The sequence below is a fragment of the Athene cunicularia genome (assembly GCF_003259725.1).
Source record: "Athene cunicularia isolate RWA chromosome 5 unlocalized genomic scaffold, athCun1 chr5_part1, whole genome shotgun sequence".
NCBI lineage: Eukaryota > Metazoa > Chordata > Aves > Strigiformes > Strigidae > Athene > Athene cunicularia.
Window position 1 is genome coordinate 40,222,933 of NW_020799101.1, and position 14,878 is coordinate 40,237,810.

At 40.4% G+C, this 14,878-nt stretch overlaps 1 protein-coding gene across 1 annotated transcript in view; it reads left to right on the top strand.

Moving 5' to 3' along the window:
* Window positions 1-3,105: 3,105 nt before the first annotated feature.
* LOC113480581 (cytosolic phospholipase A2 epsilon-like) overlaps window positions 3,106-14,878 on the top strand; it is a 34,785-nt gene continuing 23,012 nt past the window's right edge. Inside the window, exons 1-4 of the mRNA XM_026849460.1 lie at window positions 3,106-3,159; window positions 3,610-3,645; window positions 10,189-10,261; window positions 14,615-14,751. Coding sequence (XP_026705261.1) covers window positions 3,133-3,159; window positions 3,610-3,645; window positions 10,189-10,261; window positions 14,615-14,751 — 273 coding nt within the window. The 5' untranslated portion in view covers window positions 3,106-3,132. The remainder of the gene's footprint in view (window positions 3,160-3,609; window positions 3,646-10,188; window positions 10,262-14,614; window positions 14,752-14,878) is intronic.

Genomic DNA, 14,878 nt, shown 5'->3' on the forward strand with positions numbered 1-14,878 from the left:
TTTGTTAATTTGCTTTATTTGTTAGTTCTGAGTGTTTATTTTCTAATTTGACATCCGTCTATAACTTTGTAACACCTCTAGTATGGTTTTTACCCTACCTGTTACGTTCAAGGTGTTTAAATGCTGACCAACTGCAGTTGTCATCCCAAATGTGGTACAAGGATACTTTTGTCTTGCAATAACATGAAATCCCACATTAGTCATACATTTCTGTAGTCCTGGGTTATCAGAAGGTGACAAAGTGATATATAAGGTAATTGTGGGATACTGGATGCGGTTATTATTGCTACCTCAACGTATTGCACTTAGATATACAGCTATCTGAATATCATGTTGAGGAAACTAGGGCTTGCAACAGGGTAGTTTAGATGAATTTTGACTGCCTCAGATCAGCAAGATATTTATATTTGCTCCACTTTGCCTTAAGACACAGATACAAAAACATGCGTGTAAATGCACACTACAAAGTAGATGGAGAGAAGAGGAAAGTTATATCTTTTTTACTTATTATTGCTCAGAGTTTTTAAGAGACTGCTGTGTGTTCTCTCATCAGTGACACAGTCTCACTAGTCTTTAAAAAGCAAAGAGTGTAAGTAGCATGTTTATGAAGATCACTACTGGTTTTAAATTATTTACTCAGGAAATGTCGTTGCTAAAAAGAGCCATTTATGGCTCTTCAGACTTTGGGCAAGTTCACCCATGAATTTGCTTTGCTGCATGCTTGAAATTCTTTTTGAGTTGTGGAAGAACTAAGGAAACATGCAAAATACCCAACATGATACTTAACATTTGAAATACTAAACTTTTTGAAATCGTAAACCTAGGGACTGATTCTGTACTCTTTATAGACACCAGTGAATAAGCCATCAACAGTTAAAATTTTCTCAGTGGTGACAGGGACGTCCTCTTACAGGTGTTGTAAGTGTTCAGTGCTTAGTTCTAGCATGAGCTGCTTGAATTAGAATTGTTGAGATTGTAATTCTTGGCTTGTAAAAAGCTTTTAAAGATCCTATATTGCAAAGCTGCCTTCTGTGACTTGGACAAGTAGTAGTTAAGGGAAGACAATGTCAGCTACAAAATGTGGGGGTGGTCACGAGCAGGAGAGGAAGAATTATTTAGGAACATGTTTTGGATATGGCAATTATATTATTTTGAGAAAGGGAAAACATAATCTCAACATCAGGAAACCACTCAGTGGGCAAGATGCACAGACTCTGGAATAATGTTCTAAATTCTGAAGTGGTGATTTATTTATGGATCTTAAAAGCAAAGTGGGTAAGAGAATAGTGTCAGAGCCTATGAAACAGCTGGAATGATTTAAATGTATATAGGTATATATATCTGCTGGGACTACTCAGGGAAGTTGACCTGGGTAACCTACCTTCCTTCCTTTGATAGAGGATGTTTTACAGATATTTTTAATGAAGATTCCCACTTTAAATACTGGAGTTTTTCCAGGGAAGCATTCTTCTTTCAAGAGAAAAACTAGCTTTGCGAGAGTGCAAGTAAGTGATTCTCAGCTGTGACTGCTCCACCTAAATTTGTTCATATATAAAGGTAGAAGTTAAGGGAGATATTTTGTCTTTGGGGTAGAGATGCTCATGTCTGTTGGAAATACCTTTTTGTTGTTCTTTCAAGGAGCATTTCAGATGCCACAGGTTCATCTTTATGAGCCGTCTTTCTTTGATTCCGTATCTATTGAGATGGCTGTGCAAAATGGAGCGAGAAGCAGGCTGTTAAATGCTTTACATGGAAACCACCAGGTAGTACCACTGCATGTTTTGGATAAGACCTCCTGAACAGTCATCACGTATGCATCACATAGACATCAACATAGAACGAAGAAACTTGTGTGTAAAAAGGGGGTTTTACTCTATCAGTGTTCCTTGGACAACAGCACCTCTGTATCTCTGCGCAGAATTGTTTTGATACTGGCTTTCATGGCACAGGGGAGTGCATGTAGGTGGCATCCGCTGCAGTTTGCAAGGTTACTTTCTTTACCTGCATGAATTGAATTATTCATCAATATGAATGAGATTGATTTAGAAGTAATCACTTAGATCTCATGATACAAGAGTGAATACTAGCTGCCTCCTGTCATCAAGCAGAGAGACCGGAAAGATTGTGGGAGAGCCAGAGTCTGGTCTTGCAGAGTCCAAAATCTACTAGCCCGCACATATATGCTAATTTAAGGCTACTATAATACACTGCTCTTAGAGGCAATGAGTCACTGCACACCAGAGTGAAGAGGAATCAGGGAGGGTTTTGTGCCCCAGTGTTGCCCTCTGTGAGACCAAACACACACAAGATCCCTTTGAAGTAAGCTCTGAGTATGGCTGAACTGCTGTGCTCCCTGAGCTCACACAAGGAGAGCACAACATTCTCCTGCCTCGCCCTTCCACCTTCAAGTTTCACCTACTGCTTATAGCTCCTCCCTTCCCTCTCGTTGCACTTAAAATCAAACTGCAAGAGTTTTTGATGTGGATTCACTTTTCTTTTGGATAGATGCTAAATATCCAGGCAAAGAATACTGAGAACATGGCGAGATCACCGAATAGCAAAGAGATGCCCAAAATAGCTTCAGGGGAGCATGTGTCCTGCAATCGTTTAGTTGTGGCGCTGCAATAGGGTCACTTACCTTGCTGAACTACGGGAAGTCTGCTACAGGTATTTGAGTTCATGGTTTAGAAAGAAGCTGTTGAGATCTCTCTCCATTAACCTGCAGTATGATGGTGGCGGTGTAGAGATACTCTGAGAGCTGTGATTTAATTAGTCACAGGTGCTTTGCTTGGGGGTTAGAGTTCTTGCATAAATACAAAACTTCCAGCAGCAGTAGTATTTTCAAGAAAGCAATCCCTGGGCAGAAAGGGGTTTCAGTGTCCCACCCCCCAAAACATCACTGTAGGTAGGAAAGAAATTGTTCTTTGTTCTGCTGACTCAGTTGAGGTGTTCTAATAGGCTGCAGGAAGCAGGGAGGGGACTGCCTGATGACTGGAAATAATAAAGGGGTGGGGCAGGAGAGCCTTGTCATAAAATCCCTATTCCTCCACCCCTAATCTGCATGAGGAGTTCCTGCCAGTTGTACGACTCTGTATCTTTTTAACATTGGACTTACATGCAACTGGGGCTGCGATGGGATCAAATTTAAGTTCAAATGAGGTAAGCAAAGGAGGCCAATGGCAAGCATGAAGTGGGTAAAATTGATGATATTTCAGTTAAGTTGATCACAGAGGAGAACAAGCTGTTTGAGGTGTATGGGCGATCCATGGGAAGCGAGTTTGCTGTTCCTCAGATCTCGTGGTTGCAAGGATGGTTTTCCTAGTCCAGTCTTTTACAGAACTTGTGGCATTTCTGCACTTTCAAACTATGTTTTAGCGCTAACGGTGTTACTTATTGTGCTTCCTTAAGAAAAAGCTTCATGTCAAGGAAATACGAAGCTGGCACAGGGTTGATGGGTTTGGTGGTCCGTAAAGCATCCAATGAGCATTGTTAATGAGCGTAGCTCTAAGTATGTCTCTGAATGCGAGATGTTTTAAAATGTCAGCCTAAAATAAGAGTTTAACGTGTAGATTAGTTTTTCTTAACTTTGCCTTGTGTTGTTTTTCCTAGACACTTACGGGCACTTCAGCACCAGCGGTGAGAACGGTAGGTGGTAATTAGCTGGCCCTTCATTAAATGCTGTCCAGTGCTGAATGTAGATCACCAGAAAAAATGTTAGGAATTCAATGGCTCGGGGGAAAACTGTACTGCAATATTTACTGAACAATGAAAAGCTGAGCTGCGACTTCAACTCTGTAGACGAAATACTGCCTTGGCTTTCAGTAAACTCTAAGTAGTCTGGCCTCTTTTGGTGTCTGATGCTTCTGATGCCGTGAGTGGGTGCTGTGCTGTATCTGGACTGGTTTGTACTTCACCTATATTAATTTTTTAATTCCTCCATTTTTGGTGTTTTGGTTTCTTTGGATGAAACACCCATTTATCTTATATGTTAGTCCTTCATAAGTAGAGTCCATTTAAGTGGGTCTTTCAGCTGTTTAGTTCTCTAATATTCCTTGTAGTATTTCTGTGCAGTGTAACGACCTTTTGTAGAGCTTGCAGTTCTCTGTGTAATACAGTGTTTAAAAACACAGCATGAGAACAGGTAAAACTGTGGAACAAATATCTTGTTCAACCTCCTGACAAGTCCAATCTCATCAGCCTGATAGGAGTGGGAGCAGTGCCCAAACTTCTCTGCAAGTGAAAAAAGAGCAACAAGGTGTTTTGTAAAGGCTGAACTGAGAATGAATTATTTGCACAGGCAAATGAAAACTCATAGGGCAATTAGCAGATGTTCATGTTAACAGATATTAGCATAAAGGAAAATATATCACATAAGCTGCTGTGAGCCAATGAATGGGAATAACAGCAGTGGTAACAGGATGGGGCTGTCCTCAGAAACTTGCAGTGGGTTTGGGGCTGGCAATGTGAGTCGCAACTAGCGGGGGATCTGTAGTTGGAAAGATGGGCTATTGCCCCTGCTTCAGTGACGTGGGGGTTTCCCAGTCTGGTTTGTTCTGGGCTTTGGTTCCGTGTCAGGGATTGCGGTGATACAGAGATTCTCTCAAATGGTGGTAAATTTGGTCTGCCTTGTGAAGGTTTGCTGTACTGACCGTATCTGATGCCTGATTGTGCCCGAGAGCCACTTACCTTCTCTGTTCAAAGTGAAATGCGGTGACAAAGCAAAGACTGCAGAGTTTCTTCAAAAAGGAGCTTTTAAAACGATGTTTAGGCCTCTGTCTACAGTCTCATAGCCCTAAGGAAGTATGCTAGGATCGTAAAAATTGTAACTTTCAGTCCTGTAAACAGCCTGTGTTTAGAAGATCAAGCTGTTTTTTGTGGTGCTTTGTGTTTTCTGTCTTGTTTTTTTGATGTGGTTTATTTTTAATCCTTAGTGCTTTTTACATTGGTAGCAGGTCTCTAGGTGTGAGACTGTCCAGTTCAGTGGCTTTAGATTGTGCCTCTTGTCTTTAGGGTATTTAGGGTGGCAGAACTGACCTGAATATAGTACATACAATTTAGAGTAGGACTTGGAGACCCTTTCTGCCCTGACTCTTTGAGGCTCACAGAGGCAAAAATAAAGAAGGACCTGAGCTTGCTTTTTTTCCCCATTGAAGTTGGTATTTATGATGATAAATATATAAGCTTAGTATATCTGAATTGTTTTTTGTTACTCAGTGGCTCAGTTAAGGAAACCATCTTTCTTCAGAGTCAGTTTAAGGACAACCCATGGAGTGTGTATGATTTAAACTTGAGTGGCCATTTAAATTAAAGGGAATATGTAAAATATTTGGTGAGAAAATGTTGGTAGTGCCCTTAATCTGTCAGGCAAAAAAGTAGTACTTTTTGGATTACTCAAATTATTGTATCATATAAAAATAATGTAGGCTAGTGTGGTCTTGAGAAAAAGCCATGCTGAACTGGGGAAATGCTTGACTTGGTTTCTCTTCTAAGATTTGGATTTGTTCTAACATACAAATCCAGCTGTGGAGCTGCAATCAGGAAGAGGAGAAAAATCACATGAAAGTGGCAGTCTTGAAGCCATGCAAGTTTTATATAGCTCTTGGAAAGAAACAGGCCTTGAGTCACTGCTGCTCCATTTGTTTTTATTCTGGAACAACCCCAGTGACTTCTACTGCTTATTAAGACCCAGCTATGGAATATTTTAAAAAGGGTGAAATAAATACAAAACATTCAGTACGAGGAAAAGTGTTTCTTATGCATTTGACCTTGCCTGAGGTGGTAGACATAGTAAAGTAATGAAATCCTGCCTGCCTCTGAGGCTCCAGAACTCTTTGAAGTTAAAAGGTGCCACATACCTGACCCAGGGTCAGAAGCAAAGCAGTGATCCGTGTTTTAAAGTCCTGCCACTCTTTCTGACAGGGCTGAATGTTTTCTTTGTCGGTCTTCATATTTGTAAAGTAGTGTGAGATTTCTATTCCTTTGAGAAGAGAAAGCTAAGGGAACAGTGGTCTGCTCTAAATAAATCTGACATGGTGTTTTACTTTGGTAACTGCCTTTTCTCTTGATTTTAACTTGTGTATATTGTATGTGTTTCATTCTAGTGTCTTCAGAAAAAGAAAAATCTATAAGATACTTTAAAGCTTGAAATTTTACTGAAATAGAGAAGTTTTAGAGCACAGTTATGTAACTTTAATACATATGGATGAACACTCACATATATGAACACCCGTATTGACTCCCCTGGCGCTAGATATGTAAGGATTGCACAAGTGTGCCACAGGACCTAATTGAACTTTTATCTGACGTAGGATAGTATGACCAAGTCCTGCATTTGCAATCTCATATATTTAAGTAGTTTCAACAGTGATTATTAAAATACCTGGCTTGTGTTTCCGGTTTATGAGGTAACAATCATGTCTCAGACAAAATAAATACAGAAGCTGAAAGTCGAAGTGTGCGTAATAACTGACCTGGGAGGCTTCTAGCCTCAGAACTTACCCAGTCTGCGATATAGTCAGCATTACATTAAAGGGTAAGATGTGGAAGTCATTGCCTATTACTAGCAGATTATCCAGTTTAAGATACAACCCTCAATAGTTTTTCTGTGTGACTTTGAGTAAGTTGCTGACAGCTAGACTTGACAAAGCATTCAGTCACCTAAAAGTTAGGAGCTATAAGGTCTGACTTCTAAGTCTCTAGTATGGGAATGAATTCTATAACCCAGGGTGAAGCACCGAGGATTGACTTCATATGCTTGGAGAGTTAGATACACCAGAATGGGAATTGTAACAGCTGAGAAGGGAACACAAATAGGTACATCCAGATGTCCCCTAACAGGGACAGCTGAGCACAGGAACACCCTGCTTAGATCCTATCTCTGTGTGCCACTTAGGGCTGGAGGAGATGAGCCTGTCTGCCAAAGTAGAGGTCTAGATGTTTTTTTTTAGAGCTGAGCAAAGATTATTCCTTTAAAATGGTGTCAAACCTAGTTGTTATAGCAGTTTCCTGGAATGGGGAACTTCTGCTCAGGTCCATTCTGTGTTCAGGGGATGCAAGCTCCATCCTTCCTGGGTGAAGATATGCTCCACCTCTTCTGCTGAAATAGCACTGCTGAGGATAGAAACATTTGGACGAGGGAAAAGCTGTGGATATTGTCTACCTGGATTTTTGAAAAGCATTCGACACAGTTCCCCACAGAATTCATATAGAAAAACTGGCTGCCTATGGCCTGGATGAGCGAATGGTCTCCTGGATCAAGTGCTGGCTGGCTGGACGGTCCCAGAGAGTGGTGGTCAATGGAGCTAAATCCAGCTGGCAGCCAGTCACAAGTGGTATTCCTCAGGGATTGGTGTTGGGACCATTTCTGTTTAACATCTTTATTGATCTTGATAAGGATGTTAGAGTGTATCATCAGTAAGCTCACAGATGACACCAAGTTAAGCGGGAGTGTCGATCTGCATGAGGATAGAGAGGCTCTACAGAGAGACTTGGAAAGATTGGATTGGTGGGCCAATGTCAATGGGATGAGCTTCAACAAGGACAAGTGCCAGGTCCTGTGCTTGTGCCACAACCCTATGCATCGCTGCAGGCTTGGGGAGGTCTGTTAGAGAAGGATCGGGGGATTCTAATAGACAAGCAATTGAACATGAGCCGGCAGTGTGCCCAGGTGGCCAAGAAAGCCAACGGCATCCTGGCTTGTATTAGAAATAGTGTGACCAGCAGAAGTAGGGAGGTGACAGTCCCCCTGTGCTCTGCACTGGCAAGGCCACACCTGGAGTGTTGTGTCCAGTTTTGGGCACCTCAATACGAGAGAGATATCGAGGTGCTGGAGTGAGCGCAGAGGAGGGCAACGAAGCTGGTGAAGCTGAAGAATAAATCTTATGAGGAGTGATTGGAGGAGCTGGGACTGTTCAGTTTGAGGAAGAGAAGGCTGAGGGGAGACCTCATCACTCTACAACTACCTGAAAGGACATTGTAGAGAGGTTGGTGCTGGTCTCTTCTCACAGGTAATTAGTGATAGAACAAGAGGGAATGGCTTTAAACTGCAACAGAAGAGGTTTAGACTGGACATTAGGAAAAAATTTTTCACAGAAAGAGTGGTCAGAGAGTGGAATAGGCTGCCCAGGGAGGGGGTGGAGTTACCATCCCTGGGTGTGTTTAAGGGTCGTTTAGATGAGATGTTGGGGGATATAGTATAGGGAAGAACTTGTAGAGTAGGGCTGATGGTTGGACTCGATGATCCCAAGGGTCTTTTCCAACTTGAATGATTCTGTGATTTAGAATTTATTGGGTGGGGGCAGGAAAGCATAAATGTAGCAAACTTGCCAGCAGATTTGACAAGGATACAGAAGACTTGGCTGTCAGTCCCTGTGCCTGGGAGTTCTGTGTTTTTACCCAGTTCTATTTAATGCATATGGAAAAGTAGTTCTGGCAGTTCAACTGTATAGTCTGGACATGATGTCTTTCAGTTGCTTTTGATTGGAGACTGTAATAATTTTTTTTTAACTCGAAAGAACTAGTTTTTTTTTCTTTCAAGGTGTCTGTCAAATTTTCTCCTTTGTGGCCATGTTTGGGATAATGGAACAGGCAGAGGTGTGATATACTGTTTGAGACAGCTGAAATGTCCCACAGCTTGTAATCCCAGTGCTTGCAAACTGTGCACCATGAAACTGTGCCCTGTGCTTGAGTCTGGACAGGTTAAGATAACGCAGGACAAATGTGCCCGTATCAGTGTCTGCTCTGACCCTCCTGCTGCTGTCTCACTGACCTTCAGCTCTGCATCTTCAGGCCCCTTACCAACCCAAAGGGAAGTGTAAGAGGGTATGCTGGGGATTACCCAGGCTGGTTTTTTGGAGGCTGTTCTTCATCTCTGCTGTGTTTTCGAGGTGCTCAGGCTCAGAGGACCTGCTTCGTTATATTGTGTTAGTGTCCAATGTCATGTCACGGTCCAAGTTGATGAGCACTTTATCAAAGCATTGTGAAGCACTTCACGATAAGCCTTGTGCAACAGCTGGAAAGACAAATGGTCTGCCACGATGTATAACATGTATGAAGGAAATAGAAACAAGGTACATTTTACTACTTAACATCAGTACATTGTTTTTACTTTTGCTGCTTATGATTAATACAGGCACTGCAGATGCAAAGTTAAAAAACCCCATGTGTTTATTTTAGGACACTGTATTAACTTTACTAGGGTATAGTATATTTATGAATGCAGGAGTGAGAGGGTTTATGGGTAGACTTTATATCTGTTCTTACCAACATATAGATAGAAAGATTAAACAAGTTTTTGGTCACAAAACACCTGTTTCTGTTCTAAACCAGAATCAGTAGTTTCAAAGCAAAATACCAATTTCAGGTAAGTGTTGAGAGAAATAGTATCTGTACATTTGTTGTTTTTTTAAAGGAAAGAAGCTCTCTGAGGAGATACTAGTGTGGGAGAGAAAGATGTTAAGTAGTTATCTCCAAGGTGAAATGGAGAAAGAGTTAAATTATAGCCTGAGGAATATGAAGACTTTAGTATGAGCCATGGAAATTACGAGGTATTATAGAACTAATGGTTCTGAACCTAAGGTGTCTGGTATCGTGAGTTAATTCCCAAGGTCATCTCTGGAAAGAGTTTTGTCGCTTTCTGCTGGTGATCAGGTCTGAAGATCAGAGTCTTCATGAGAAGTCTGTCATGTCATCTGTCAGGTGCATGTCTGGCCTTTTAGGCTGGGTGCGGGAGCTTGTGCTGGTGCAGGAGCTTTTGCTGGTGCATGATGGTTGCTTGGCTCTACTTGCACAGCGACTGTGACAGTGTTTGGTGTCCCAGGAACAGTCTGTTCTGTTGCAGACAGTGGTGTGTAAGAGGCAAGGGCGCCCATGCATGTGCTGTAGGGGTGTTTACTGTGATAATAATGGAGCGGTGTTGGAAAGAAGTGATCTTTATCAGATCAAACTCTCAGCACCTATTCTCAACTCATATGTGGTTTTGAAATCTGCTGCCTCTATTTCAGACCTGAAAAGGGTTCTGTGCCAAAAATCTGTACGGTTTTTCCAGCTGCTCCAGTTGGTTTGATAAATGATACCGACTCAAATCTTGTTTTATCTGCGTCATTAGAACTTCAGGGTTACAGTAGTGACTATAGTATTAATCTCTATGTCACCTTTTTTCTTTTTTCATCTTTTGAATTGTTCATGCAGAGACCAGTATCTCCTTTCAACTTGCTCACTGTAAAAATACTAAGAGTGAGGAATGTCCGGAAGGCAGACTTGCGTGAGTACCTCTACTATTGTTTGATGTTTCTTATAATTCTTTAAAGTAAATAAAATATTTGGTGAATATTATTGTTCTTAAATTGTGTAGAAATAAAAAGATATGTTACTGATTTTTTTTTAATTGTGATACTGTGTAATTATTTTTGTTGTGATACTGAAGCATTGCTTTCTGCTCCTAATTGTAAAAAGGCTAACTCAAGCAAGGTGATGCATTTGATCTCTTGCTTTCATACCTCACTGTATAAGGCATATTTCCTACCCTTGTGACATCAGATTTAGCTGCTGATCAGAGGATTGCTTTTTAAATGATTACAATTATTGTACTTTTGAGTAAGAAACCTGAGTATTCCCTACAGAATTTCTGGACAGAAGAAAGAGAGCTGGTGATGAAAATGTAAAAACAGTAGTAGGAAAGCCTATGAAAATAACAGAAGTATAAGCAAAAACATTTTATTACATCTGCAAAAATTATAAATATGTAAGAAGAGATTATAAAATCCAGTGTGTCTGGGAATTTATTTAACCTAGAGAAGAGAGCAATTTAAAAGTCAGAAAAAAAAAAAACAGAGCACCACTCTGAGAGTTTTAAAGAAGTTTAAGTGAGGGATAGTGAGGGGAAGTGAGAGAGGGCTTTTTATGATAGAGACTACAAGAGAAAAATGTTATAGCCAGATCACAGAACAAAACAAGAGTTAATAGTGAGAAGAGCCCAAGACAGAAGAAATCTTTGCAGTAGGGAAGTCTACAGAGTCTGGCAATATCCACCTGTGGAAGCCCTGCAACAATTCACCTTCTCTGTCCCTGCAGACTAGTGGGCATCAGCTTGTTGAATCAGAGTGTGGCAGCAAATTTAAAATTAAAATCCTTGGTGGGAGAATGAGACTTGCGATAGGTGGAAAGAACGGTTTGTTCACTGTCCAGATGTGGCACTGGCTCACCTAGGGAAAGGAATGGTTTAATTATGAATTTTAAACTCATTGAAGAGCTTCCTCACAGCCTCTGTTCCACAGATGTAGGTCCTCCATAACCCACCCTCCTGGGTGCACTGAAGCTTGTTCAGGCGCCTTTCAAAACGCAATTATGCTACTGAGTCACTTTCATGGGGAAATTTGCATGGTGGAACATCTTGTTAAAGGGGTTGGAAAGTCATGAAAGAAAACAGTGAAATAAAGGCAAGGAGAATGAGAAAATTCAGATGTAAAGACCACAAGAATAAAATGAAAAGATGTAAAACAAAGAGGAAAAGTCCACAGTATGTTCCCCAAAATCTTGCTCAATATGGCTCAAAATTAATTTTCGTTTGCTACACTCAGAATTTCATGCAGCACATCGTAGTTTCTAAGGAAACCAACTGTAAATTTTAGTTAGTCTGCTATATATTTTGAGATTTTTATCTGGTGTGATGTGTCAAGAGTAGAGGGAAAATTTATCTGAGGTTGGATTTGGTGGTTTCTGGCAGGAGAGATGTGGTTGGAACATGTGGAAGTTGTGCTTAACAACAACAGCATTTTTGAATGAATGATGATTATCAGGGAACAAATCTCTGCTGCACTTACTTGTGGTACTCTGGGTTACTCCTGTGTCTTTCGCAATGTAATATCACTGTGCCTGTTTAGCTTTTTCCTTTTATTTTCCAGCTTTAAAAATTCTGCTATGATTTACTGAATGCCTTGTTTTCTGCTTATGTCTTAATTTTACTCTAGAAATGACAGATGATCAAACTGCTTTGTTTTATAATATTTATTGTGTCATTTTGAAAAAGGGAATTGGTTCATTAGACAGAGCGAGAGCACCTTAAAAAATGTAAAGTTCTGGATTTTCTTAGAGATTAAAGACTTATTTTTATGTACAGAAGCACACACTTTGTGGGCTTACAGTTGTATGCATGACTTTTTATTTAACAAAATCCAGGTGCTCAAATGCCTAAGTGGTGATTTGCACCAACCAAATATGTGATCTGACCAGGCAGTCACTGTGGTTGTATCTGCAAACCTGCACGCACAATTGCATGGGCGTTTGTGTACTCCAGCAGGTTGCCTGTTTATGCTTCAAATCGTTGTGTCTGTCCTCCTCAGAAACAACTTGCTCAGTCACTCCTTACTGCAGTGAACCGTACAGCCTGCCTTCATGAAGGCTGTTGGCTTGTCTGCCACATCATACCGCTTTATGACCTTGTATTCTGGTCTCAAGAACAGATTAATATCATATTTTTACACACCTGTGATGCCCTGAATCCAGAACTTGGACATCCCAAGGATTTGTTTAAAGCCTGTCTGGCAGAGAGATTTGAAAACTTTTCAGGAAGAGTATTTTCTCAGCAGAAAATTTGTTTTCTGAAGAAACTCAAATTATTGTGGAAAACCTGTTCATTTTTTGTTTGCAGTGGTAAGAATATTTCAGGCAGTCTTTATCTGTTCTGAAGCATTAAAGAGGCAAACATTTCAGTTAGCTTTCCCCAAAACCTCAGTATTTTCAGCTGTGGGAAAATATCCCTTCTCTACCTGTTTGTAATGGTAACAATATTCTGCCTGTTAGAATTCTGAGTTATTTCCTCCACTTTAGCTTTCCTGTTTTTCTCATTAAACCTCAGTGTTTCCCGTGTCAATGTTTGTTTGGTTGGTGTGGGGTTTTTTTGGTGGGTGTTTTTTTTTTTTTTTAATATATATTTTCTAGTTAGTGAAGTGCTTGTGCCTAATTTATTGAAGCAAATCTTTCTTCTTGGTCTTTGATTCTCACATTCTTATCTACTTCACCAGTGAAAACCAATATGTTTTAAAAATATTTCTCCCTACTATTGTTCCAAAGCAAGATAATTTTAATAGGCCTGGAAATCTAGACTGTGTTTTGGACACTGACACTGACCATGTTGTGGGATCTTGGGCAAGTCATTCAAGTTTTCTCAACGTCCTTATTTGCTTAATCCTTACATTGACACTGTGAAGTAACTCATCAGTGTGTCTCAAGCCCTTTGAAAATGGAAGATGTAGCATTAATCATCATTAGCCATTTATATTTTCATCTGCCTACACTTGTGCCTCTGCTGAACATCTTATTGGTCTTGCATTTCTGATCAGGTTTGGCTAAGGCCACTTTCCGGGAACACTTTCCTTCCCACAGTCATTATCAAGGTTTTGCTGATGGTGATTGCATGGTTAACTACATGATAAAGGCACAGCCTGGAAAAAATAATGGCTGGTAGAAAACCCTAAATCTGTAGTTGTTACTGAAAGATAAAGAGGAAATACTTGAAGAAAATCATACTTAATATGATGTAATAACACTGTTACAGGTTTGGAGCATGATGCAGGGATTGACTGTGGGTTGAACTGTTTGACCTCTTCTGACTCACAGGGTCGCTGTAAGAACCAGGTGACTGGTTGAGCATTGCTAATGTGAAATAGGGAGCATATGTTTTGCATTATAGGTATGAGAAAAAGGCTGTTGCCACCTGCATCAAGCTTCTGCAAGTCTCACTCCTGGCAGTTCTTCCTTCAAACGGGGGGGGGTCAGAATATAGAAGGAGCTGATGTCTTTGTTGGCACTCATGGCTTCCTTCCCCAGATATGAGTGATGACAGGATTCTTCCAGTCTGCAGGCAGAGCAGTAGGAAGGAATAGAATGAATAGTAATTTAAGTGTGATGCTGAAACTGATCTTGTTTTCCGAAAGGATCGCTAAGAAAGACACAACTTCTAAAAATTTTGTCAAATATATGAATGAATATGAAATTGGCACATTCTGATTTGTGACAAGGAAATCAAACTTTTCAGCTTTAATGGAGGAACACTTTTTTTTGAAAAAAAAAAAAAAAATAAAATCTGTTGTTCCTCATTTAAGCCAGCACTTTGATAAAGGCTTTCAATTAGTTAATGTACCAAATCTGGGGAGGAAATGCTAGAAAACAAGTCTCTGCAGCCCAGATAGAAGGTTGTGAGGTGTGTTGTCTGAGCAACAGAGGAGCCACCCTAGAGCTGCTGTGAGTGCACGTGGCAGAGGGCATATGCTGGTAGATATCCTCATGGTTTGGTAACATTAAACTGCCCCAGTTATTTGGATAGTCATGAATATAAACCTAAATGCAGCATGGATAGGTGTGCACGTACTGCATGTGGAGTACAGTGCTATTTCAAATATAAAGTAGTGTTTTAAAAGAAAAGTAAGCCTGACTAAAAGTGCAAAGGTGGGAATGAGCATGGCAAAAGTGTGAAGATGTTTCTCTTTCTGTGAGTGCTTCACTGTGTTATTTACTCCTCACCCTGTATATTTTAGTGTCTTATAAGTGTTAAATGTGCACAGTGCAGTCATTCTCTTTCTGGATACATTATCACTCTGCTTATCTTCTTGTTATCCAGTCACTCTTTCAGACTGTTATGTGACACTGTGGCTGCCTACTGCCTCAACCGAGAAGGTTCGGACCAGAACCATCAGGAACAGCAAAAACCCTGTCTGGAATGAAGCTTTTTGTTATAAGATCGACCGCCGAGTCAAGGTAGTGAAAATAAATGGTTTTCACCATTTACTGTCTGTAGCGAGTCAGTAGATTATGCAAAACTACAATAAACCAAAAAGTATATAGTTAGTTTCCAAACGCAGGAGGTAAAGATTCCTCAGAAAAA